The sequence below is a fragment of the Magnolia sinica genome, chromosome 3 (genome assembly GCF_029962835.1).
Source record: "Magnolia sinica isolate HGM2019 chromosome 3, MsV1, whole genome shotgun sequence".
Lineage (NCBI taxonomy): Eukaryota > Viridiplantae > Streptophyta > Magnoliopsida > Magnoliales > Magnoliaceae > Magnolia > Magnolia sinica.
Window position 1 is genome coordinate 106,579,061 of NC_080575.1, and position 25,164 is coordinate 106,604,224.

The 25,164-nt window shown below is 42.4% G+C and overlaps 2 protein-coding genes across 2 annotated transcripts; both read right to left on the minus strand.

Annotated features, from left to right (window-relative positions):
• Positions 1 to 19,234: 19,234 nt before the first annotated feature.
• Positions 19,235 to 19,627, minus strand: LOC131239044 (uncharacterized). The gene has a single exon (XM_058236605.1). The coding sequence runs from the start codon at positions 19,625 to 19,627 to the stop codon at positions 19,235 to 19,237; it is 393 nt and encodes a 130-aa protein (XP_058092588.1).
• Positions 19,628 to 22,271: 2,644 nt separating this feature from the next.
• LOC131239045 (uncharacterized) lies at positions 22,272 to 22,778 on the minus strand. Its single transcript, XM_058236607.1, has one exon. It carries the CDS (start codon positions 22,776 to 22,778, stop codon positions 22,272 to 22,274), a length of 507 nt encoding a protein of 168 aa, XP_058092590.1.
• Positions 22,779 to 25,164: the final 2,386 nt, after the last annotated feature.

Consider the following 25,164-nt stretch of genomic DNA (forward strand, 5'->3'; position numbering starts at 1 on the left):
AATTATACTATACCTCAAGTCAAAGTGTCTACTAAACATGGAGTGGAATTGGCACACGACCAGATGCAATTCCATCCCACCTAAGCCCATCTAATCCAGCTGGCCAAACAGGCCCTAAATCTACTCCATGAATAATTGGTAGGATTTGAGAGCTGATGCAGCCTGCTTTCTTCACCCATTATGTAAAGTTATAAGGACACATGAGTCACTCAAGAATAACATAATTTCACAACAAAGATGGACCACATTCCTAATATTTAAATTAAGGTGACTTGCATAAGCTCCATGAGCCCATTTCTACTTTGAATCCAGCTTTAAAATACTAGCTTGGTCCATGGGCAAAGCTTGGGCCTTTCAGTTTTTGGTTTGGTCCTGGGCTCAAGTCATTTTAGACTCACCTAATTTCATTTGCTCCTATAAGTATCCCACTCTAGTCATCCCCTAGACAACAACCCATTCTCCATGAATGCATACAGCTGGTTTCGCTTCTTTGGACATCTATTTCATTGTGTATGTGTGCCCCACTTGATCAACAGATGGATTAACAACATTTAAATGCAAAATAGTGATTTTATCAAATTTGGGCTGGGAAGGATCGAGTCGGGCCTAGCCAATTTTCGAGCTCAGCTTTTGGTTTCTCTGCTGGGCTGGTACGGGCCATGGCATAAGTATAGGCCCAGCCCAAACCCGGCCAAGACAAACCAGTTTGAGTCGAAAGTGGGCCTGGCCCGGGCCCAACAGAGCTTTGGACACCAAAATATAAACGGCCAAACAGACCATCATAGTGGTTGGGTTGGAGAAAGGTTGCAGGTTTCTCATCTCCCACTCCAATGGAGAGACCGAGAAGAACACAGTTTCATCGAAGCCTAATATGGTAATTTCACTAATCTCTAACTCTAATCTCATCATCTTCCATTTCCTCATGTAAGGAAAAAGAAGAGAAAGAAAGAAAGAAAATAATGAATTTCCATTTTAATTTATAAGGGAAAGGGACGGGAAGCTTAGGGAAGAGAAGGAACAAGACACACACTCTCTGCGTGCCGTGCGGGCGCCATAACTTTCATTTTCAGAAGAGCCGATGTGCTTCTTGCGCTTATACCGCTAGCCGTATCCGCAAGTGTACATAATCTACCGACCCCCGCTTTTTTAATATTTCTGCAATTTTGGAAGCTCAATTCGGTTTTTATGCATTAGTTGGGTTTGGATACTCTGCTTAATCATTCTTTGATTATTATTTTTCATGCGTTTTCGTGCAATCTCTACATTCGATGTGGATTAGATATTTGTGAGCTATAAATAGACGGTTAAGAAGTGAATTACAGCAACGGTTCACATTCTGACTAAGGCAAGTTCCAAGCCTAATAGTGGGGGATCATCTAATCGAGGATTATTTTTTTTAATTTAATTTAATTTAATTTAATTTTTAAGGGGTGCATGGTCCATTGACTGGGGGCTGCAACACGCCAATGGTCTATAGATCGCTGAACAATTGGGACAATCTTTTTAGGAATGAAAGTTTCTGTATACTGTGGAAAGATTTGCGTCTGTATTTCACATTATGCTTCTAGTTTTTAATTTTTATTTTTCCTGTTCTTTTCATGTGTTTGAACGGAAGGATGAATACTAAAATGGGGATATGAATTAACCTGAAATCATCAGGAAATTGAAACCATGGTTTCCTCTTTTCTCCGTTGTTTCTTTTGGATTCCAATTTTAGAGGGATTCCATGTTCTATCGCCTCATGTTATCTTCTTTGCCTTAGAAGTCATCAACGTCTATTTTTTGGGAGAGATGAATCTGCACAGTTTTTCAAGGAAAATCTGAGAAATGGAAATCAGTTTGCAAAACTACTTCTTTTTTTTTTTTTTTTTTTTTTTTTTTTTTTTGCAAATGGAGAAAAAGCGGGTTTCCATGGAATGCAATTTCATTTCCAGGGTTAAAATGTTCCCAAACACCCCCCTAAGTTTTTTTTTTTATTTTTTTTATGTCTCCTATTGTGCCACTTTCTTATGGGAGAAATGAAACCTGTGTGCAGCACACTAATTTCCTTATCTGGTGTAATAACACTAATTGGAGAGGTCATACCAGTCCTTGATCTGGACTGTTCATCTCATGGACCCACCATGGATGGATCATATCCTAAAATTTGCTAGATGAGATGAATCTATACCTTTCCAATTAAACTATTTCGTAAGGAGTGCTGTCCATTTCCACCATTTTTTTTTATACCTCTCATTTGTAGGTGGGCAGTTGGACAGCTAAGATTGTCCAACCAGTAATATTTTTGTTACGTTGCCAATCCATTTGGGTCCACCTGCATCCAGTTGTTTTGGTAGCTAACGGCCTAACACATAACATCATGCATGGTGCATGGATTCGATAACCTCTTTTGTGTCTCTGTGAATTAATGTTTAGGAATTTGGACAGACTGAATATTCTGTTCAAACGCATATGCATAGAAAAGTGCACGAACATGTACACATGCATTAGCTTTTATGAATGGCTATGCTGTTGTCATGGCATTTTTCTCTCCCCTCTATCATTATCATTCACTCCTGCACATAATGTCCAAAGTGTAATTGACTCGCAAGCTCTATGTTTGATGTTGAAAAACTCAGGCCCAACGCAGAAAGCAATCCTTTTGGTTTCCAGTTTCGTTAAAATGCAGCCAAGTTGCTTTTGAAAAAAAAAAATTTAATGCAGCCAAGTGGATTGTCTACTTGTGACATGGCAATTTTCTTGTGAAATCAGAATTTAGGTCAGGCGAGTCGATTGGTCCGCCACTTTGTGCGCTTTACATGAGAGCATAATTTAGCAAGCTTAATGAGACAACTACATTTTCCTTTTCTTTTGGATCTTTTTTTTTCCCTAGTTTCCATGTCTTAAAAACATGGCCTATTGATCATCAGGTGGGCCACACCTATTGAAATGAAATGAATGGTTATTAGAAAGTGTCCAATGATTCGAATCATGTGTTATCCTATCATGATCATATTTGCATGATTTTAGATGCATGGAACTCGCCCAATGATGATCCTGTGATAAGTGGAATTTATTTTATTTTATTTTATTTTTATTTTTTTCAGTTAAGCTCGAATTCAATCGTGTGACACATGTGTGCTCTGTCGGTGCCAGAGCCCTTTTATTTCTTTTCAAAGTACACGAACCATTTCTGATCATGATCCGTCCCTTAAAAAGAAAACAAAGATTTTAAAAAAAAAAAAAAAGATAAAAAAAAGAGAGAGCCTTACCTATCATATAGACCTCTGAATAGCATCAACAAAATTACAAAAAAGAAATTAGCACCTGAAATGTGGATGCAATCTTCCAAGTGCTGAAAAGGCTAAAGAGGCTTTCAACAAAACTCAAGCCACAAAATCTGAAACAGACAACAAAGAGGCTACTGAAGCACTCACAAGAACCAGAAGTAGCAGAATCCCCCTCCATCAGGAACAGCAGCTCCTCTGGACTCAATTAAAAATGGGCCATCTAGAATGCACCTTTAATCAACCATCTGTGATAAGTGGATCTGATTTTATATATGTGACCCATTCATGTGCACGAGTCGGTGGCAGTTTCAAAGTTCAGGTGAGCACGCAGCCTGCGTTTCTCATTCTACTTAGGGGTTTTATGCATGCAGGGGATCTGGCAAATTTGAGATTGAGGATGGCTCTTGCCATCCTAGGGACCAGAATCCTCTCCAATACCTGTTGTAGGCAGAGCATGCAACTATCAAGCTCTGTGAGTCTACTGTGACATGTTTGTGATATTGACTCCATTCATCAATTGTGCCACCTCATGTTACAACCTGAGGGTACCGATTAGGCCAATCCAAAACTCAGATGGGCCACACTACAGGGAACAATAGCATATAGTTGGGCCACAAGATTATTTATCGACAGTCCATGAAATGTCCACCAACCATTCAGGTAGCAAATCATATCAGTGTAGGTTATGGTTTTCAAGCCATAGGATCCATGGATCAACCGTGTGAGTCTCACATTAATGTATTTGTTGTATATCCATGCTATCCATATGTTTTCTATCTCATTTTAGGGCCGATCCCGAACCTTAAGAGGATCCAAATCTTAGGTGGACTGTATCGGTAGAAATAGTGATGAATAACCATTAAAAGCCTTTTGTGGGCCACAAAAGTTTTGGATGAAGCTGATCTCTATATTTTCCCTTCATCCAGATCTTCCTGACATTATTAACATGTTAGATGTTAGATATCTTCAAAAAAAAAAAAAACCCCTTTACGAAAACCTTACGACCTTTGATAATTTTAATGGTGAGGCACTCAATCACCGCTGTTTCCTTTGAGTGGCCCACCTGAGATTTGGATCCTGTTAATTTTTGTAATCCCATCCTAAAATGGTATGGAGAAACGGATGGATGGCATGGATATACAGAAAATCATCAATGTGGGCCCCACGGTAAGGGTAACACCCTGTTACCCGGGTAGTAGGCGGACGCAGTTTTTGCTGGGGACGCTGCTTGTAGCAAGTTGGCTACTGGTCGGTGCTTTGAGGCCCACTACGATGTTTGTGTTTTATCTTATTTTGAGGCCCACTACGGTGCAAATCGCTACTGAAGTAACGGCACCAAACTCTATGGACCCTACCATGACGCGTGTGCTGTATCCATACCGTTCATCCATTTGGAGAGATCATTCTATGGCATGAGAAAAAAGAATGATATAGATCTAAAGTTCAAGTGGACCCCACTATAGAAAACAGTGGGGACAGTGACATCCACCATTCAAAACTTCTTAGGGGCCACGGAAGTTTCCGATCAAGCTGATTTTTTTTATTTTTTATTTTTTCACTTCATCTCTCTCTATGTTAACTTATGAATAGGTTGGATCTAAAAAATACATCATGTTGGGCCCTATAAATGTTTCAACGGTGGGTGTGACTGATCCCACGATTTTCTATGGTGAGTCCACTTGAACTTTAGATCAATCTCATTCTTTTTCTCATGCCATAAAATGATCCCTACAAATGGTTTGACGGTATGGATGCAACAAATGCATCATGGTGGGGTCCACAGAGCTTGGTGACATCACTGCAATAGCGATTTGACTACTGACCTTGTCGTATCTAATCCGCGTCCTCGGTACACACCATGTGAAATAGCTGAGATAAGAAGTCTCATTTTTATAATACTCTTTAAGTGATATGTGATGTCCGCTTTTGTGCGTATAGACCATCCAATCCACTCATCTGACGTTTCATACCAATATTATTAAATTCTTCTAATACTCATGTTTTCTAAACCACATGTGCATACTTAATAGTATTAGGGTAAAAATGAAGCACAACGCAATGGATGAACTGAGGTCGAGTACTGGCCGTCCGTCCTATGGGCTGACAGGGTCCAAGACCATTGCTGGCTCTAATCTCCTGAAGCGTGGGCTATGCAAAATAAAACCTTGTAATATACTAGGCTTAGGCTTGAAAAGCCCAGCTTACAATCAAAATCAAACCCATAAATTCATGTCCCCGCTCACCCACCAAAAAGGACACCTGACTCTAAAAGTCTTTAGCATTGACTGTGCGTATTGATTCTAAGATTCAATCACTGATTTGGACTGTACTGGTGGAGGGGATGAGAGAGATGGGAGATGAGAGAAACGACATAGAGGAAGAGAGTACATGAAAATGACTTGAGCTTACAATTCCTATGTTTCTAAAAATTAAGGAAATAAATCATCATGCATGCATAATACCTTTAGATTATGATTTTAACTAGTGTTTCAAATGCCTTTCAGGGCCCTCTTCATTAATGGCCAAGTAGGCTGCGGGGCATTGAAGGCAAGTGTTTGATAAGTAGCCTAGTTGGCCACAATAATAACAATTGTTTAGATTTGGCCGACCATAATGATTTGGAATATTACTCGGACCTACTATTGTGGGTGCTGCACGTTGAAGCTTATATGGACCACTCCCTGTGTCACAGTTTGTGGTTGTAGGAGGTTAAAGACGCCCTCTTATTGGTTCCTTTCCTTTGACCAATATTGAATCTTGTGTGCGACCTGTAATGGAAGGTTGAATCAAAGGATAACGCTAATTAAGGACTCTTGTAAGCTGCATTCTCACCCTACATACCAACTGAACCACTTCATCTGTGGTTTTGACTGGGTGCATCTAAATTCTGTCTTGAATTGTCAATCATAAACTGCATATGAACCGTGTTACCTTTTGTAATTCGGCCTCCGACAAGTCATTCCTTGTTACTAATCATTGGAATTCTTTGGTGCAATATATGACAGTTTAATTCTCCTATTGAAAATTTTGGTATTGGTGGAACAATACATGCTCATAATCACTAGGGAGGAATCGTGATCAAAGAATGTGTCTCATATGTGGCCATGATCGGATAGATACCTTATAATGTTGTGTACATGAGAGTTGAAATCGCTGCCACTATGCGGAAGCACTAGAATTTAATTTGAACGCAACCAATTTTACTTTCTTGTACTCCGGCACGTCTATGTAATCAAAATACCGGTTTACTTCGGCTAATTGTTGGGGGCCTTGCACAAAACCTTAGGATTTAGCCCCTCAAAACAAACCAGAATTATGGAATAATAAAGCAATGAAATAAATTAAAGGATAAACCACACCACACAAGAGATTTTTACGTGGAAAACCCTTAAAGAGGTAAAAACCATGAGACCTCATCCAGATCAACAATCCACTATGAAGTAGAATGTTATAACCTTCTTCACTCACGCAGGAGTGGATAAACAATAAGAGAATAAAAGAAAAACGGAGAGATCTCACCGATCGCGAGGACGTAGAAGCACTAAGACGTCGACTCCCTTCCACAAGCTTCCTCTCTTTCTTTGCTCTCACTCCCTCACCTTTGATAGCTCTAAACCCTTTGACAAACCCTTACAAAGCTTTAAGAAACTCTCTTTCTTTACCTAGAAAGGCCCTAGGCACCCCTATTTATAGTTTAGGAAACTCCCTTCTGCACCCTGTCGCGCAAGGCCTCAGGTTTCCGCAATCCGCACAAAATCGCGGAACGAATCTGCGTAACCTCGATTGGTCGAGCTGTGTTCTCGACCGGTTAAGTAGCCCACTCGACCAGTCGAGTACCTCCCTCGACTGGTCGAGCACCTCGGAGAAAATAATCAGATGGTCGATGGACTTTGAGTCGAGCTCCACTCGACCGGTCGAGCGCCACCCACTTGATCGATCGATCAACGCGGTGAAATACTCTGAATTTTAACCCATTGTACTGTCTCTCCCCTGAACTGAGGAGGAAAAACTTCATCAAATCTCTCCCTTTCCGACTTAGGAGGAATTCACCTTCTTTAGGCCAGCCTGGTTTCTACAAACCTCAAACTTGCCCTTGAGCAAATTAAGCCTTGGTTATCATGTCTGACCCATTATCATTCGTGTAGACCTTCTCAAGCTATAACACCTTCTGTTCCAAAGTATCCCTAATCCAGTGATACCAAATCTCTATGTGCTTCGACTTGGAGTGCTGACTTGGATTCTTGCTCAAGTGTATAGCACTTTGACTATCGCAATAGACCACGTGCTGCTCCTGCTTCAGGCTAAGTTTCTGTAAGAACTTTTTCATCCAAAGCATCTCTTTACATACCTCTGTGATTGCAATGTACTCGGCTTCTATCGTCGATAATGCTATGACCTTTTGTAGCTTGGTCTGTCAAGAAACCGCTCCCCCTACAAACGTAAACATGAACCTCGATGTAAACTTCCTAGAGTCTATATCGCCTGCCATATCTGCATCTGTTTAGCCCTCTAACACAGGTTTTTCGTCACCATAATACAGGCTCAACCTGGATGAACCTCTTAGATACTGCAATATCCATTTCACCGCTGCCCAATGCTCTTTGCCAGGATTAACAAGATACCAGCTAACAACACCAACCGCATATACTACGTCTAGGCGTGTACACACCACAACATACATTAAACTTCCTACAGTTGACGCGTAGGGCATCTTCTGCATCTCTTCCACATCTACCTTCGTCTTGGGACACTGCCTATTGCTTAATTTGAAGTGACCATCTAGTGGAGTACTAATCGGCTTCGCTGCATTTATATTGAACCGCTCTATGACTTTTTCAATATACCGCTCTTGTGACAGCCAAAGCTTCCTGCTGCTTTTATCATGGGTTATCTCCATTCCTAGGATTTGTTTGGTTGGGCCCAAGTCTTTCATCGCAAATGACTTGTCCAACTCCTATTTCAACCTATCGATCTTCTTGATGTGTTTTCCCATGATGAGCATATCATCAACGTATAACAGTAGAACTAAGAAATCACCATCTGAGAACTTGTGCCTGAACACACAGTAGTCTGACTCCGTTCTGTCATACCCATGCTTCAACATAAACGAGTCGAACTTCTTGTACCATTGCCGTGGTGCTTGTTTCAGCCCATACAAGCTTTTCTTCAGCTTACACACTATATGCTCTTTGCCCTTTACTTCGAACCCCTCTGCTTTGTGCATATAGATCTTTTCTTCCAGGTCACCATGGAGGAAGGCAGTTTTAACATCTAATTGCTCTATCTCCAGATCCATGCTAGCCGCCAACCCAAGCAACACCCATATGGATGTCATCTTCACCACTGGTGAGAATATCTCCTCGAAGTCTATGCCTTTCCTCTGACTAAACCCTTTCACTACAAGTTTAGCCTTGAACCTCATCTGTAAATTCTTCTGCTCAATCTTCTTTCTGAATACCTACTTGTGGCTCAAAGCTTTCTTGCTTTTAGGCAGTTTCACTATGTCATAGGTGTGGTTCTTATGCAAGGATTCTATCTCCTCTTGGATAGCTTTCAACCACTCCCCGTTATGCTCGCGGCTAGGGCCTCAGAATAGTCTTTTGGCTCTCCCCCATTAGTCAACATAATGTACTCATGTGGTGAGTACCTCTTGGATGGTTGTCTGTCCCTAGATGAGCTCCTCACTTGTGACTCAATAAGTGGATCAAGCGGGGGCTGCTCCCCCGATCCATCTTCTGAAGGAACTCCCTCGTCCTCTGCACCTTGCTGTACTCTCCTGTTATCAGGCACCACGGGAGGAATAATTAGATCCATGTACTCTAGCTCACCTGAACTAGGTTGGTTCTTCTCTGACTTACTAATGTCTTCTATAAACTGATCTTCAAAGAAAACTACATCTTTATTCCTTACGAGCTTCTTCTCGATCGGATCCCATATCCTGTAACCGAACTTTTCATCACCGTACCCCAAGAACACACACTGTCTGATCTTCATATCAAGCATGGACCTTTCATCCTTAGGTAAGTAAACCGATACCCTGCATTCAAACACCCTAAGATGACTGTACGATGAATCTTATGCAGTCCACACCTTCTCATGTACTTCTCTATTCAATGGGACTGATGGAGACTTATTTTTCAGATACACTGCTGTGTGCATTGCTTCTCCCCAGAACGTCTTGGCAATTTTGCATAAGATAACATGCATCTGATTCTCTCTACAATGGTGCGATTCATTCGCTCAGCCACACCATTATGCTGGGGGGGGTCTTGGGAACAGTTTGTTCATGCCGTATACCCAGGGACTTACAATACTCATGAAAGTCGCCAATGTATTCACCACCATTGTCAGTGCGGATGCACTCCAATGATCTACCTATCTCTCTCTCGATTATAACATGAAACAATTTAAACACACCAAAGACCTCGTCCTTGGATTTCAAAGCATAAACCTAAACCCTCCTATATGCATCATCTATAAAAATGACAAAATACAATGCCCCACCCAAGGTTTTTGTCCTCATAGGACCACAAACATCAGAATAAATCAAATCTAATGCATGCACTTTATTAACGTGGGAAGTAGATTTAACAAATGAAACTCTAGCTATTTCCCTGATAAACAATCAATACAGGTTTTGAGAGGTATACCTGTCACGTCTGGAAGGAGTTGCTTCCTCGCTAGTAGCTGAAGCCCTTTTTCACTCATGTGGCCTAGACGTCTATGCCACCTGTCAATAGCTAAATCTTCCGCTATGTTCAACCCACCCTTACACACATTGACACTTACCTTGTAAAGGATGCAACAATTCTTTCCTTTGGTTGTGATCAACGATGTAAGACCCGTATTCTAATCCATAATGTTCTGTCGAATCCCGCGATCCTTTCCGTCGAATTCCGGCAACCCACGACTGATAATCGACGTTTACGCACGACCCTAAGTCATATCCTGTAGAATTGAGTCGGTTTAATCCGAGACTTGTACCATTGTGACCGCACCGTCGCCATAGTTCCGGTGCCGCGTCTTGTGCACCGATCTGATACCCTGGCAGGGAGATGTGGGTCGGCGTTTATTTCAAAGAAAACGCCACGCATTTGCAATCCCAAGACAATCTCTACAACATGTCAAATTAATCCCATCAATCAATGCCATCAATCATCTTATGTCAAGTACAAAGCAACCCATGCTTTCTTTCTCCTCAAGTTAAGCAACCACCAAAGTCAACCAATCCATCACCTCACCCATCACTCACATCCATCACCCATCTCACATCACTTCTCTCCTTACATCCTCTCTCTCTCTCTCTCTCTCTCATTTCTCAACACAATCCCAAGTAAAAGAGGTGCACACGTCCAAGCCTTCCCATGGAGAGAAAAATGTGATTTGTGTGGCCCACCTTTCCATCCCAAAAATCCATCATCTTAGCCCTCCATCTCTCATCATCCTCCATCAAAGTGAAGCACAAGGAGACTGGCGTTCCAACGGACTGAGAAGATCGAACGGTGGGTGCTTCTATAGACTAGGATTTTCATGTTCTTATGATGGGCCAAGTGAGGCCTACCGATCAATGGTATGAATCTCACTTTAGACCCTAGGTGTGGCCGATGGCCCACCTTGATGCTCATAATCATTCCATGATTGGGCCATTCTCCATGGACCCCATCATGATGTTTATTTTTCTTGCATAAAAAGAGGTCATCTAAGCTGTCCATTTTGGGTGGAGAATGGATCTCCACCGTTGATCCTTGATTTGATGGGCCCACGTGTAATGGGACCCACTTGATGTATGGTTTCTTGCAAGGGAGGGCTCATAGTGGCGGAGCCCTCCATCACACGTGTCTCTCTTTCTCTCTTCCTCTCTCTCCCTCTCTTTTTATTTGTTTATTTTTGTGTGTGATGATATGGCCGTGTGACCCACTTGGATGGACCCCACCATGAAGCATGTATTGGATTCAAGTCATTTGTAGGTGAGGCCCGCTTTATATATATTGTATCCACACTATTCATCATTTGGTGGCCCACCTGAGCAGGGCCCACCTTACATATGTTTGTTGTGCCAAGCCGTTCAGCGTCCAGAGACGCTGGACGTGAACTGTAAAAAAAAATTAAAAGAGAGAGAGAGAGAGAGATTCTTTTGAGATTTTAGGGTGGGCCACTCATTCAGGCCCCACCTCGATGTATATTTTGAATCCAAGCCGTCCATCCCCTCTCCTACCTCATTTTAGGCGTTAAACCAAACAATGGAGCCAATCCGAGGTTCTGGCGGGTCATACCTTTGAAATTAGTGAATTTCACCATTTAAATTCACTTTAATTTTTGCTACACGCCGAAATATATTCGATATTGGACTTGTTTGGCTTGTCTTGAGCTATTTAATGCAATGGCTGGAGTGGATTCACTTGATATGGGCCCCACATATGGAAAACCTCAGAAAAATGAGATTTAAAAAAAATATATATATATATATATATAAAATCAAATTTAGGTATAGTGCCTGCTGCTGCTATGCAACAGGACGCTGCTGGAGTCAGCGTGAAACGAGCAGGGACCCACGGCTCCATCTGTGGGCCCCACCATGATGTATATTTGTCATCCAACCCGTTCATATGGTGGGCCACTTCCAGCAATGGGCCCACCCCAAAAATCAGCCGTATACACAGCTCAGGTGGCCCACATAAGAGGAAACAGTGGTGATTGTACGTCTGCCCTTGAAATCCATTTTTGGGTCCACAGAAGTTTTAGATCAAGATGAAATTTATTTTTCCCTTTCAACCAGGTACGTGTGACCTTTTCAACAGATTAGGTGGCATATAGACATGGTGGTGGGATCCACAGTGATGTACGTGTTTCATTCTCACCGTCCACTGACGGTGGAAGGTGAAACCCCCCCCCCCTCCTTATGTGTTCTATCCACACCGTCCCCTGGACGGTGTATGTGTGTGCACGTGTGTGTGCACGTGTGTGTGCGTGTATATATATATATCCATATATATATAATTATATTATATATAATATTGTATATATACACTATATATAAATTATATATTATATTATATATAATATACATGATGGTGGGCCTTCATGTGGACCCCCACCATGATGCTTGTGTTGCATCCAAATTGTCCAACCATTTTCAAAGCTTATTTTACAGACTTGAGACTAAAAATAAGACAGATCTATAGTCCAAGTGGACCCCACCTTGGTATATGTATAAGGCCATAGGATTAGGCCCATCTTGATGTGTAATGGCCCGTTGTTGGGGCCCACTTGAGTATAGACATGGGGCCCAATTGGTGTGGTCCATTTGAGATACATAAGGCCCGTTGGTGAGGCCCATTAATGCGGCCCATTTGATATATGTAAGGCCCATGTTACGAGGCCCATTGTGTTGTATTCAAGGCCCATGGGTTATGGCCCATTACAATGTACACAAGGCCCATTGATGTGGCCCACTTGATTTATATAAGGCCCATATGAGGCGGCTCATTTGATGTATTAAGGCCTATGGGTCGAGGCCCAATAAGATGTATATAGGTCCATTGCAATTTGTGATTCCCTATGGTTTGTGTAATGATATTTTATGGCGGGCCATGCCTTGGGAGCAATGTTGGTTTGACGTCCACGTTGTAAGAATAATGTTGGTTAAATGTCCGCATTATAACTCTCCCTAGGGCCCATTGGTAGGCCCATACTTGTTGATGGTTCACTACTTTGTAATATGCTTAGTATATCTCTATGATTCATGCTCATACGCATCATATGTATGCTTGATATGAGGAATGTTTGACCATAGCATAAACCGTTGGACTGAAACATTTACGGGACTCCTTATGAGACGGAGTGCCCCACATGATCGCGTGGTACACGCAGGATTGCTGCATGACTGACGGTGTGACTCATGCATTTCGTATTGTGTGTCGTGATCACTACACGCCCTAGCGACGTTAGGGTCGTGGCTCCACAGACACATCGTGGATGGCCGTATCGGATATCGAAAATGCTTAGTTCTAGCACTGTGGGCACTTAAGATGTCCTTGAGTGAAAGTTTCAGAAACTTTTTGGTACTAGGAGATACTCCAACGTCTAAACCGAGTAGATACACGAGCGCCTGAGTGCCGAATACCAGTAAGCCGCATCTCCCACTGTGTCGTGGTCGGTTAGAAGGGGGTGTGGCCTTATTCGCCCGAGTGAGGGGGCTATAAGCTAGGTTGAGTTTGACCAGCTCACAAATGAGTCCGCTATGGACGAGCCGGGTAGATATTGGTAGACTACTGGTCAGGTGGATAGTGTGGTCTCTTCCACTTGTTTGACTGTGCAGCTAGGGAGGAGGCAGTCAATGTGAGGTGTATTAGACCCCGGTGATATCCAGAGAGGAACTGTACTGATATGTGTACTTGATGAGTACTGGCACGCTTGCTTTGCATCTCGCATGTGACATTTGGCTACATACGCCTCGCATCGCATGGCCTTGGTATGGCCGATAGCATTCATGCCTTGCATCACATAGCTTTGGTAGAGCTGATAGCATTCATGGACTTACCGTATATTTTTACATTACTCTGATATTGTACACTTGGCACTCACCTTACACACACTTTCACCACCCTCTAAGCTTTTTATAAGCTTATGCACGATGGATGCGTGCAGGTGGCGTTAGGTTGCAACAACGTTGAGCTTTGAGCATGCGGCCGAGCTTTTGGAGTTTCTTTTACTTTCATTATATTGTATTTCCCTTTCATACACATTGTACTTAAAGTTTTTGATATAGTGGATATGTGGTAATGTTGTTTTGTGACTTGGTTATGCTTGTGATTATGCTCAATTACAAAAAAAAAAATTTCATATTGAAAATCCTCCTTGTAGGATCTCAGGATCGGAATCTGGCGTATGGGCGCTAGGAGCCGAGAATGGGGTACTATGGAGGCTGTCGGCATCGGATTCGGCGATTAAAAATTTTGTGAGCCCGTTTTTCGAGTTTGGGGCGTGACAAACGAACCCTTGATGAACTTCCAGCGCCCACCAGTAAACCAGCTTTCATAGCCATCATCATCCAACCTTCCCGTCGACATCAAGTTGATGCGAAGGTCTGGGATATACCTCACATTCCTGAGAACCAACATACAGCCCACATCGATCTTCACACAAATATCACCGACCCTTATAATCTTCGATATGCCAGAGTTTACCATCTTCACGGTCCCATAGTTACCTAACTTGTAACTTGTGAAGAAGTCCCTACGTGAAGTCGCATGAAAAGAAGCTCTTGAGTCAATCACCTAGTCAGTATCCTGACTTGTAGCCGTGAGACAAACATCATGATCTGTTGAAAGAATAACTACAATGTTGTCATCTGAAGTGATCGCAGTGGAATTTGATTCGTCTTCCTTCTCATTTCCTTTTTCTTTTTCATCGTTCTTATTCTTATGACATTCATGCTTATAGTGGCCCTTCTTGCCACAATTTCAGCTTTTAACATCCTTCCTGGTACTCGACTTATCTCTTGATTTATCTCGGGCCTTTCCACCTTTCCTGTTCTTTCCTCTCCCCCATTCCTATGTCACAAGGGCCTCTTGCTGAGTAGACCCCTGAGATTTTCTCCTTGCCTCTTTATTGAAGAAACAGCTAGTTACCTATTCCATGAATACATTTCTATCTGGTGCAGAGTTACTTAGAGACACCATTAATGTCTCACAATTGTCAGGCAATGAACTAAACAATAGCAAAGCCTACAGTTCATCATCTATGACCATCTTCATAGCGGAGAGCTGGTTCACTATATTGCTGACCTCATTCATGTGCTCGGCCACATAACCATCATCTTTAAACTTGAGATTCACAAGTCGTCTTATCAGGAAGATTTTATTACTGGCTGTATTCTCATACAGCCCTTCCAATTTCGGTCATAGGCTAACAGTTGAGGTCTCCGTAGACACATGGTGGAATACATAATCATCCAGACATTATCTAATAAACCCCACCGCCTTTCGGTTCAACTTCTTCTAATCATCATCAAACATATCCTTGGATTTTGCTGATATGCCTAAAATTAGAGAATATAAGTCCTTACAATAAAGCAAGTCTTCCATCTTAGCCTTCCATATAGTCCAGTTAGAACCATTGAGGCTAATCATCCTTGATAAACCACCTTCCATAATTCAAAACCGGTCCCACTCCATTTAATGAACTTATCTCTAATACCACTTTGTTGGGGGCCTTTCACAAAACCTTAGGATCTAGCCTCCCAAAACAAACCAAAATTATGGGATAATAAAGCAATGAAATAAATTAAAGCATAAATCATACCACACAAGAGATTTTTATGTGGAAAACCCTCAAAGAGGTAAAAACTATGGGACCTCGTCCAAATCAACAATCCACTATGAAGTAGAACGTTACAACCTTTTTCACTCACACAGGAGTGGATAAACAATAAGAGAATAAAAGAAAAATAGAGAGATCTCACCGATCACGACGACGTAGAAGCGCTGAGACGTCGACTCCCTCCCACAAGCTTCCTCTCTCTCTCTTTTCTCTCACTCCCTCACCTTTGATAGCCCTAAACCTTTTGATAAACCCTTGCAAAGCTTTAGAAAATCCTCTTGTATTACCTAGAAAGGCTATAGGCACCCCTAGTTATAGTTTAGGAAACTCCCTTCCGCACCTTGTTACGAAAGTCCTCAGATTTTCGTAATCCGCACAAAATCATGAAACGAATCTGTGTAACTTCGACTGGTCGAGCGGCTCACTCGACTGGTCGAGCACCTCCCTCGACTAGTCGAGCACCTCGGAGAAAATATTAGATGGTCGCTGGACTCTGAGTCGAGCCCCACTTGACCGGTCGAGCACCAATCACGATCGGTTAAGTAGTCCACTTGACCGGTCGAACAACGCGGTGAAATACTCCGAATTTTAGCCTGTTGCACTGTCTCTCCCCTGAATTGAGGAGGAAAAACCCCATCACTAACCAATCAAGGAATTCTTCTATACGCAATAAGTCTTAAAAAGTAGAAAGTTCAGCCTTACCTCAATAGTATCTTTCAGCACGATGTAGTCAATCATCTCCATGAATTGCTAGTCGGGCATCAACACCACCGACGTCCTCGTCGTTTGTAACATCTCGAATTTTCACGACCCAAGTTTATAATCGTGCCTAAGAAAACCGGTTGTTAATATATGAACTGGATGCTCTGAAAATCGTACCCATTTTTTTCTTTCATTTGATTTACATCCAGAAAGGTAACATTCACAAGAATAAAGATAACTATATTAATTATTCCTTAATCCAGTAATATTCAAATGCTCACACAATGGGAGTTTACTACAAATTCAGAGTTTCATAGCAGAATTATAAAGAAATAAATTATAAACTAAATCTTTTAATCTAATCAGTAATGTCTTCTGCCAGGGTCTGGTCTTCTGGGTCCTCAACCTGTACGTCACATACATCATCTAAGCGGTTGTGAGAGGGTCAATGCCCTACTCATAGTGAATGTTATCCTTTAAGATTAACAGTAATTCAAGAGAGTCATGAAAGCAAGATAAATGTTCTGATACGCTAAGTAATTCACACTACAAGAGATATCAATGCGCAAACAATCTATATGAGATGCATGCCTAACAAAGTATATGTGGTGTATCACACTTACCGATCACCACAATGTGGAATATGATTAGAGCTATCTGACTTGACCTGCATCCCATACTATGGATATTCGCCGAGGTGTCCCACGTTTAATATGGTTTTACGCGGTTGTCCTAAGACGACCACAACACATGAACCGGAAAAATACGCCCCCAGAGATTGGAGCGACTATTTGCGACAACCAACCCCCTATAACTCGAAATTGATGTACTACGTATATAGAACTTCTCACGTACACCAACCAGGACACCATCGACCTAAGAAACATGGAATTACGTGTCGCCCCAGGGCCGCTATTAAAAACGCATTACGTCCACGATATTTATCGATCGCTAGAGGATGGATTCCAACATAGTACTTGCGTCAAGAGAGAATTCCTTTATCTATGGTTAGTTAAGAATATCAAGACACTTGTCAAGCCCTTAAGGAAAAAGGGTGAGTGACAATAACCAACTCGAATAAGAGGCGAGTGACAAAGGTCAACTCGAACTAATAAGAGAAGTTAAAGCCAACTCAATAAATAGAAGAGCGGCAACGACCGATTCTTTAATAAGGGTGGCAACAGCCAACTCCATAATTAGAAGAGCGACCATCATCGATTCTTGGTAATAGAGAGTGGTAGAGCCAAATCAATGGTAAGGCAAGAGCAAGGCTTATATCCATAGCCTCCCATGAATCCAGGAAAGTCTCTTACAATGAATATCATCTAAAAATCTCAAAAGAGTCGATAATTGATGATAATCAATTAAAATGAAAATAGAAAAAAAGTAATGAAAATTTGAGGATAGATAAAAGACATGTAAAAGATACGTGTAATGGTAAGCTAAAAACATTCACTCAATAAAGACAAAAGATACGAAAATGGCATGATAAATTAGCATGAAGGCATAAAAGGGCAGGATAAATATATCAACTTAAATTAACATAAGCTTAAAGGATAAAACCCTCACTTGGCCTAGACTCAGATTCGATGAGTCAAGTCCTTTTTCTTTCTTTCTTCTTCCTTCTTCTTCTTTTTTTTTTTTCACTCTCTCCTTTCTTTCTTTCTTTCTTTCTTTCTTTCTTCCTTTCTTTTCGTTTAAGCTTCCACGCTATGAAAACAGTGGAGTGGAGAGCTCCTTTTATAGGCTGCTCTCACGGAGATCTCCTTCCGCAGTTTTGTTTTTGCAGCAGGGAGTCGGTTTCTAGATACTTCCTGCGTAAGTCAGTTTCCAGATACATCCTGCGAAATCGGAAGTTTGTGAACTGCCCGTGGCTGGCATTAATGGGTTCGGGTATGAAATGGTGCTTGTTTGGTCATTAACTGATCAAGGATTAAGATTGATGGTTCAGATCTTCCATCTAGACCCTGTTAATGGCCCTTATCTCATCCCAACGGCGGCCTGTGAGCACATTGTGGCTTCACACCTCTCTTTCTCGTTTCATCCTGCGTCCAAACCGTCGCTCAACAGGGCCGAAAAACAAATAGGCTTGGTCAGTTTTTCCCTACGCTCCTAATGGACGGCTCAGATCATCTTTCCGGACAATCAGGGTGGGCCACAATGATCGCTCTCAGATGTTGTCCATTTGAATTTCTACGAACGCGGGCTTGCATGGAGGCGTTTGTTTGACCAAGTTTTGTTCTTTTTGACCCCTTCTTAATGCTGAACGACTTAGAAGGTGGCCCACGATCACCCTGCGGATGGTCGTCCGTTTTCATAATGCGCCCGAAAAGGGATTTTCAAATCCCGTCGGGTCAAGGCGTCCCTTACCGACTCCGGAGCTTGGTGCAATGCAGCTCCATGGGGTTTGTGTACACACGACACATCGGTGGGGTCCACTGCAACGGCCTCGACCGATCTACACCGTTCACACGATGCCCTTTTTAAATAAACGTGTTGATTAAATCTAGGTGTCGATTCACAGGTCTGATGTGTCACCAAATCAGCGGTTATTGGTTGTTTTATCATTTTGGCCTACTTGAACCGTGATTTGAGGGCTGAATTTTGACATGTACGGCTGGTTTTGGGTCCATAGGCAAGATTTACGATTCCACGTTAATCGGGTGGTGAGAATCTAGTGGTCTAGGGTAGTTTGGGTGTAGCGCACACGTTCTTATGTAGTTATGAATGAAGAGTTACCCACTAATTTTGTTTGAAGGACGTTTACGCGTCGGGTCATACATATACGGCTTAGTTTTCGATGAGAGGGTCAGATGTCGTACTTCTAAAGTCATATATATGTCCCAAGGATTCTTGATACACGAGTATTGAAGATTTCGGGGCGTTACAGTCTACCTCCTATAAAAAAAAAATTCGTCCCGAAATTTCTTACCTTGAGTTTCTTATTCTTCGCAGAAGAGCTCGGGGTGTCTTTCCCTAATTTCATCTTCTCGTTCCCATGTTGCTTCTTCTACATTGTGGTGTGACCATAAAATCTTGACTAGTGGGATGGTTTTTGTTCGAAGGATTTGTTCCTTGCGGTCGAGGATCTGCACCAGTTCTTCTGAGTAAGTGGCGTTGTCTCGTAACTGTATTTGTTCCCAGTTGATGATGTTAGTCGGGTCCGGTTCGTACTTCTTCAACATGGACACATGAAAGACACTGTGAACATTAGCTAACTGTGGAGGTAGTGCGAGGCAGTAAATTACTTCTCCTATTCTTTCCAATATTTCGAATGGGCCAATGTACCGAGGCGTGAGCTTCCCCTTTTTACCGAAGCGCATCATGCCTTTCATAGGGGACACTTTTAAAAAGACATTGTACCCTTCGACAAATTCGAGTGCTCGTCTTCGGACATCTGCATAACTTTTCTGCCTACTTTGTATAGCTTGGAGACGTTTGACTATTATTTCGATCTTTTCTAAAGTAACTTAGACGATTTCAGGTCCTACGATACTCTTTTCTCCCACCTCTGCCCAACATTGAGGTGTATGGCAAGGACGACCGTAGAGGGCCTCGAATGAGGCCATACCAATACTGGCTTGAAAGCTATTGTTGTAGGCAAATTCAGCGAGGTGAAGGTAATCGTCTTAGCTGCCTTTAAAGTCCAGTAAACAGGCCCTTAACATATCCTCCAGTAGTTGATTCACTCTTTCCGTTTGCCCATCTGTTTGAAGGTGGAACGCCGTGCTATGTTTTAAGGTGGTACCAAGGCGGTCTGTAGCTTATTCCAAAGGGTTGAGGTGAAGCGTGAGTCTCTGTCGAATATGATCATGGTTAGAACCCCATGGAGGCGAACCACGTTCTTTATGTAGGTCTTGGCTAGTTCATTCATCGGGGCGGTAACCCATATGGGTATGAAATGGGCGAATTTGGTTAGCCGGTCGACTATTACCCATATCGCGTCGTGATTTCTCCTTATCCTGGGGAGTCCCACTATAAAGTCCATAGATATCGAGTCCCACTTCCACAGAGGCAATTCAAGGGGTTGTAGGAGTCCCGCTGGTCTTTGGTGTTCTACTTTCACTTGCTGACTTGTGAGACATTTAGTCACATAGGTGGCTATCTCCCTTTTCATGTCATTCCACCAATAATGTCGCTTCACATCTTGATACATCTTAGTGCTTCTGGGGTGAATAGTCAGTTTAGATCGATGAGCTTTGTCTAGCACTACTTGTTTTAAGAGCGGTGCGTTTGGTACACATATTCTGTCACAATATCTAATTCTTCCATCAGTGCCGATGCGCCACTGTGAATCCTTACTTTCTTGGGCTTTCATATAATGTTCTTGTAGTTCCTCATCTTGCCCTTGTGCTTCAATGATCTGACGCAGTAGCGAGGGTTCTACGGATAAATTCCCAAGGATTGTATCTTTCTCTTTTATGTTTAGTTGGACGTTGAAATCTTTTATGAAGTCCATCAGTTCCCATTCTTCCATTGCAAGCATCGCAGTCGAGCTGTGGGATTTCTTGCAGTTAAGTGCATCGACCACCACGTTCACTTTTCTAGGATGATATTGTATTTCAAATTGATAGTCCTTAAGAGTTTCCATCCACCTGCGTTGACGCATGTTAAGGTCCTTTTGGTCGAATATATACTTAAGACTCTTATGGTCTGTATGGAGCTTGAATCGTTCCCCATATAAGTAATGTCTCCATATCTTAAGAGTGAATACTATGACTGCTATCTCCAGATCATGGGTAGGATAGTTTTGTTCATATACCTTCAATTGTCTGGATGCATATGCTATCACTTTATTGTTCTGCATGAGAATGCCTCCTAACCCTTCACGGGAAGCGTCTGTGTATACTGTAAATTTTACCCCTTCCTCGGGAAGAGTGAGTACCGGGGAGGAGGTCAGCCTGTTCTTGAGTTCTTGGAAAGCTTCCTCGGCCTTTTCACCCCACCGAAAATGCATATTTTTCTTCATTAGGTTAGTTAATGGCGAGCTATCTTAGAGAACCCCTCGATGAAGCGTCGATAATATCCTGCTATCCCGAGAAAACGTCTGATTTCAGTGATAGTCACAGGTTGGGCCCATTGTAGTACCGCTTCGACCTTAGCTAGGTCGACCGCTATGCCTTGACGATTCACTACATGTCCTAGGAATTTGACCTCTTCTTTTCAGAATTCGCATTTTGAGAGTTTGGCGAACAACTGATTCTTTCTCAGCACGTTCAGAACTATCGGCAGGTGGTTTTCATGTTCATCCTTACTTCGTGACTAGATTAAGATGTCGTCGATGAAGACTATTACGAATTGATCTAGGTATGGTTTAAAGACGTGGTTCATAAGATCCATGAAAATGGCTGGCACGTTTGTGAGGCCAAATGACATTACCAGGAATTCATAATGTCTACCTTGTTCTGAACATGGTCTTGTATATGTCTTCTTCTTTGATTCTAAGTTGGTGGTAACCTGACTCAAATCGATCTTTGAAAAGAACTGAGCTCCTTTGAGTTGGTTGAATAGATCGTCGATACGGGGAAGGGGGTACTTGTTCTTTATTGTGGCTTGGTTTAGGTGACGGTAGTCGATGCACAATCGCAGAGAACCATCCTTCTTCTTGACGAACAACACCGGAGCACCCTACGGGGATACGCTAGGTCGGATGAATCCTTGATCTAATAACTCCTCTATCTGTTTCTTAAGTTCTGCCAGTTCTAAGGATGCCATTCGAAAGGCGGGTAGAGCCACCAGAGAGGTCTCTGGTATTAGGTCGGTACCAAAATCTACCTCCCTCCTGGGAGGCAGTCCCGGTATCTCCCTGAACACTTCTGGAAATTCTTTAACTATCGGGATTTGGTTTATGCCAATTTCTGTCATGCCCATTAATCGTTCCAAGGGTTCTTTCCTCTTCTTACCTTGAATTGTAATGGGGCCCCGCCTCGGTAAGGTGAACGTGACCGTCCTGGCCCTAGTTTCTATTATTGCCCTGGTCTAGTCAAGCCAATCCATCCCAAGGATCACGTCGAATCCTTTCATGTTTACTTTTACTAGATCGACTGGGATGTCGACATCTGCTATAGTGATGGGGTGTTCATAGTACTTGTTCAGTTCTATCATATTTCCCTGGGGCGATGCCACGGTGATAAGTTCTTTGGTGTATTTTAGTTCTAGATTCAATCGTTCGACTATAAAATTTGAGATGAAGGATATAGTAGCTCCACAATCGAACAAAAGGACAATAGGAAAATTTTGAATGAAAGTCGTACCTTCTATTAAGTTGGGGTTTGGGTTTGCGTCTTTGGGTGACATAATGGCATACAGGCGGCCCTGCGGATTTTGGCGTGTAGGCGGGTTGGCTTGCTGAACTCGATTCGGTATAGGACGACCCTCATCCCTCATCTTCTTGAAGCAATTCTGCTCCTCATGGCCTGCCCTCTTGCAATAACGGCAACCCCTAAAGCTGTCTCCCAGTTTTCTTTGTTCTGAGATAACACTCATTTGTTGGGTGACCTTGGTCCTTTTATCCTAAATCGTTGGCGCATTAGATATAATCCTGAATCTTTTCCTTGTCTCCTGTTGCTGTAATCGAGCCCGTGCCCTTCTGTCGTCGTCATTTTCGGCGCGCGTGGCCTTATCCATTACGTCGGCGTAAGTGGTCAGGTCAAAACAGCATATCTTGGAATGTATAGAAGGCCTCAGCCCATCTTTGAACTGTTTGACTCTAAAATCCACATCCTCAATAAGCTTCGGCTCGTAATGTGACAACCTTGAGAACTTGGCCTTGTACTACGCTACGGTCATCATGCCTTCGGTAAGCTTTAGGAATTCTGTCGTCTTCTCATCCCGATATGACCTAGGGAAATATTTCTCAAAGAATTTCCTTTCGAATTCATCCTAGGACCATGTGCGACGGTCAGGGGCGATCCTTTTAGTTGTTTCCCACCAGATCGCGGCTTCTCCTTCCAATATGAAGGCAGCCAAGGGAACCCTTGACTGTTCAGGACATCCCATGCCATTAAAGGTCTTCGTAATCTGTTTCAACCAATGTTCGGCTATAATTGGATCTGGGGTGCCAGCGAATTCGGGAGGCTGAAGTTTTAAGAACTTTTCTAGCATAAAAGACTCATCGTGGCATTCTGGTCAGGGAAGATTTGGTGATGTATCATGGTTAGATATTGTAGGGGGCCTTGAGGTCCTCGGGGAGGTGTTGCGATTCTACTGTTGTAGTTCTTCCACCGCCCTCTGAGTTCCTTGCATGATCGCTTCCATTCTTCCTAAGATGGCAAGGAATGGTGCCCAAATTTATGGGTCGGGAAGGTTGGGGGTCTCAGGGTGTGGTTCTGGGCACGTGGCTGCCTGTTGTTGTGTTGGGGAGGAGGTTGCAAATTCCGCCCTGGATGCCCTTCGTGGAGCCCCGTTTCCCGTGGCGTTACTTCGTGTAGTCCTTTTCTTGGAGGCCATGCTTCCTGTGTGGGAATATAACAATGGTTAGGGCGACTTTGAGCACATAATAGGAAGGTAGTGTCTGTTAGGCAATCGTCTCCAGGGTCTATGTCATTGGTTATCTCTAAAGTCCTCTGGTACCCTTTGAAGTACGGTACCCATTAAAGTAATGTACTGAGTACTTATACTTATGTTTCTTATCCTAGTCGTGTGACTTTATGATGGTCCATTTCTCCAGGCCCAGTTACTTTCATTCTCATGCTTTGATACTAACTTTAACATCCCGAATTTTCACGACCCAAGTTTATACTCGTGCCTGAGAAAATCGATTGTTAATGTATGAACTGGATGCTCTGAAAATCACACCCATTTTTTCTTTCATTTGATTTACATCCAAGAAGGTAACATTCATAAGAATAAAGATAACTATATTAATTATTCCTTAATCCAGTAATATTCAGATGCTCACACAATGGGAGTTTACTACAAATTCAGAGTTTCATAGTAGAATTATAAAGAAATAAATTATAAAGTAAATCTTCTAATCTAATCAGTAATGTCTCCTGCCAGGGTCTGGTCTTCTGGGTCCTCAACCTGTACGTCACCTATATCATCTGAGTGGTTGTGAGAGGGTCAATGCCCTACTCATAGTGAATGTTATCCTTTAAGATTAACAGTAATTCAAGAGAGTCATGAAAGTAAGATAAATTTTCTGATACGTCAAGTAATCCACACTACAAGAGATATCAATGCGCAAACAATCTATATGAGATGCATGCCTAACAAAGTATTTGCGGTGTATCACACTTAGCAATCACCACAATGTGGAATATGATTAGAGCTATCTGACTCGACCTGCATCCCATACTACGGATATTCGTCGGCGTGTCCCACGCTTAACATGGCTTTATGCGGTTGTCCTAAGACGGCCACAACACATGAACCAGAAAAATACGCCCCTAGAGATTGGAGCGACTATTTGCGACAACCAACCCTCCATAACTCAGAATTGATGTACTACATATATAAAACATTTCACGTACACCAACCAGGACACTATCAACCCGAGAAACATGGAATTACGTGTCACCCCAGGGCCACTACCAAAAATGCATTACGTCCACGATATTTATCGATCGCTAGAAGAGGGATTCTAGCATAGTTCTTGCGTCAAGGGAGAATTCCTTTATCCATGGTAAGTTAAGAATATCAAGACACTTACCAAGCCCTTAAGAAAAAAAGGTGAGTGACAATAACCAACTCGAATAAGAGGCGAGTGACAAAGGTCAACTCGAATTGAGGAGAGAGGTTAAAGCCAACTCACTAAATAGAAGAGCGGCAACGACCGATTCTTTAATAAGGGTGGCAACAGCCAACTCCATAATTAGAAGAGCGACCATCATCGATTCTTGGTAATGGAGAATGACAGAGCCAAATCAAT